Source organism: Camelina sativa, chromosome 8 (genome assembly GCF_000633955.1).
Source record: "Camelina sativa cultivar DH55 chromosome 8, Cs, whole genome shotgun sequence".
NCBI classification, from domain to species: Eukaryota; Viridiplantae; Streptophyta; class Magnoliopsida; order Brassicales; family Brassicaceae; genus Camelina; species Camelina sativa.
The window spans coordinates 2,610,041-2,611,209 of NC_025692.1; the positions used below are offsets into that span (position 1 = coordinate 2,610,041).

Here is a 1,169-nt window from a genome sequence, read left to right on the forward strand (position 1 = left end):
TAAAAAAAAAAAAAAAAAAAAAACGAAATGTAGTAGTATTAGTTCATAGCTAGTGTACCTACTACACTTACTCTTTCCAGCCAATGTTGCTCGTGTGATCGATGAAATTGAGATCCCGAGGCAGATACGAAAACGTATGCAACAGATCTGGAAATCAAATTCAAGTTTGAAACTATTTATAAGCAGTGTTGAGAACAAAAGAGTATTAAATAAGCTAAAAAAAAAGAATTTGTTTTGTACCATCTTGAGTGACGAGAGGATAATCAGAAGCACTGAGATTGATAAACCAATCCCAATCGCCACCTTCACGAAGCAAAATCGCAGCAGCGTGAAGCGTATTAGCAACCATAGTCGGACCACGATACGTAACGAAGTTAGCCTTAACAATCATCCGAACGTTTCGAAACCTCCGAAACAGAGTTTGATTCGCCACGAAACCACTTAGATCCAACCGTTCCTCAGGCGAAGATTCCCGATCGAGATGAACAACGTACTGGTTGTTGGGATGGTAAAGCGCCATCAAAGTCCGTTTCAGCATCTGACCGTCGCCGGAAGAGCCGGAGATAAGGTAAGCGAGACGCGGCGGCGGAGGAGGGGGAGAGACGGAGACGGAGACGGAAACAGAAACGGATACTGGATTTATCTTGGATTCGACGAAGACGGAGGAGGATCTAAACCCGTAGACTGAGAAAGGAATCAAACGAGTTTGACTAGAAGAAGAAGCTAAGTTGGTTAGCAGTAAGAGGAAGAGAGAACAAACGGATCCAATCGCTAATGGGAGAATCCATCTCCGGTCTAGAGATTGTTGCTGGTGACGAACTTGCATGTAATAGCTCTTCAATTTCTTCATCTTCGATTGAAGCTTTTTTCATCAATTTACGGGAAAACCCTCTCTCTCTCTAGATCGATGCTTCTTCAATCTTCACAGTGGTTTGTGGTGTGTGGTAGAAAGACAGAGAGAGAGAGACTTGGGGGGAGTGAAGTGTACGAATTACGAAATGGAGAAGATGATGAAGAAAGGATTGATTGGTGTGTTTTTGTTTGTTTGTTGGTCTGTTCTTTTTGTATGTTCAATTCAATCTCTTCTTATTAAATTAACATTTTCTTTTTTTTTTGTTTCCACCTCTGCCCAAAACAAAAATTTGTTTCCACAGTATATATATATATAT

General features: G+C 40.9%; 1 protein-coding gene across 1 annotated transcript in view; it reads right to left on the minus strand.

Moving 5' to 3' along the window:
* LOC104705780 (beta-glucuronosyltransferase GlcAT14B-like) overlaps window positions 1–1,078 on the minus strand; it is a 2,499-nt gene extending 1,421 nt beyond the window's left edge. Inside the window, exons 1-2 of the mRNA XM_010421852.2 lie at window positions 241–1,078; window positions 71–147 (exon numbers count right to left, since the gene is read on the minus strand). Of these exons, the coding sequence (XP_010420154.1) occupies window positions 71–147; window positions 241–850 (687 nt within the window). The 5' untranslated portion in view covers window positions 851–1,078. The remainder of the gene's footprint in view (window positions 1–70; window positions 148–240) is intronic.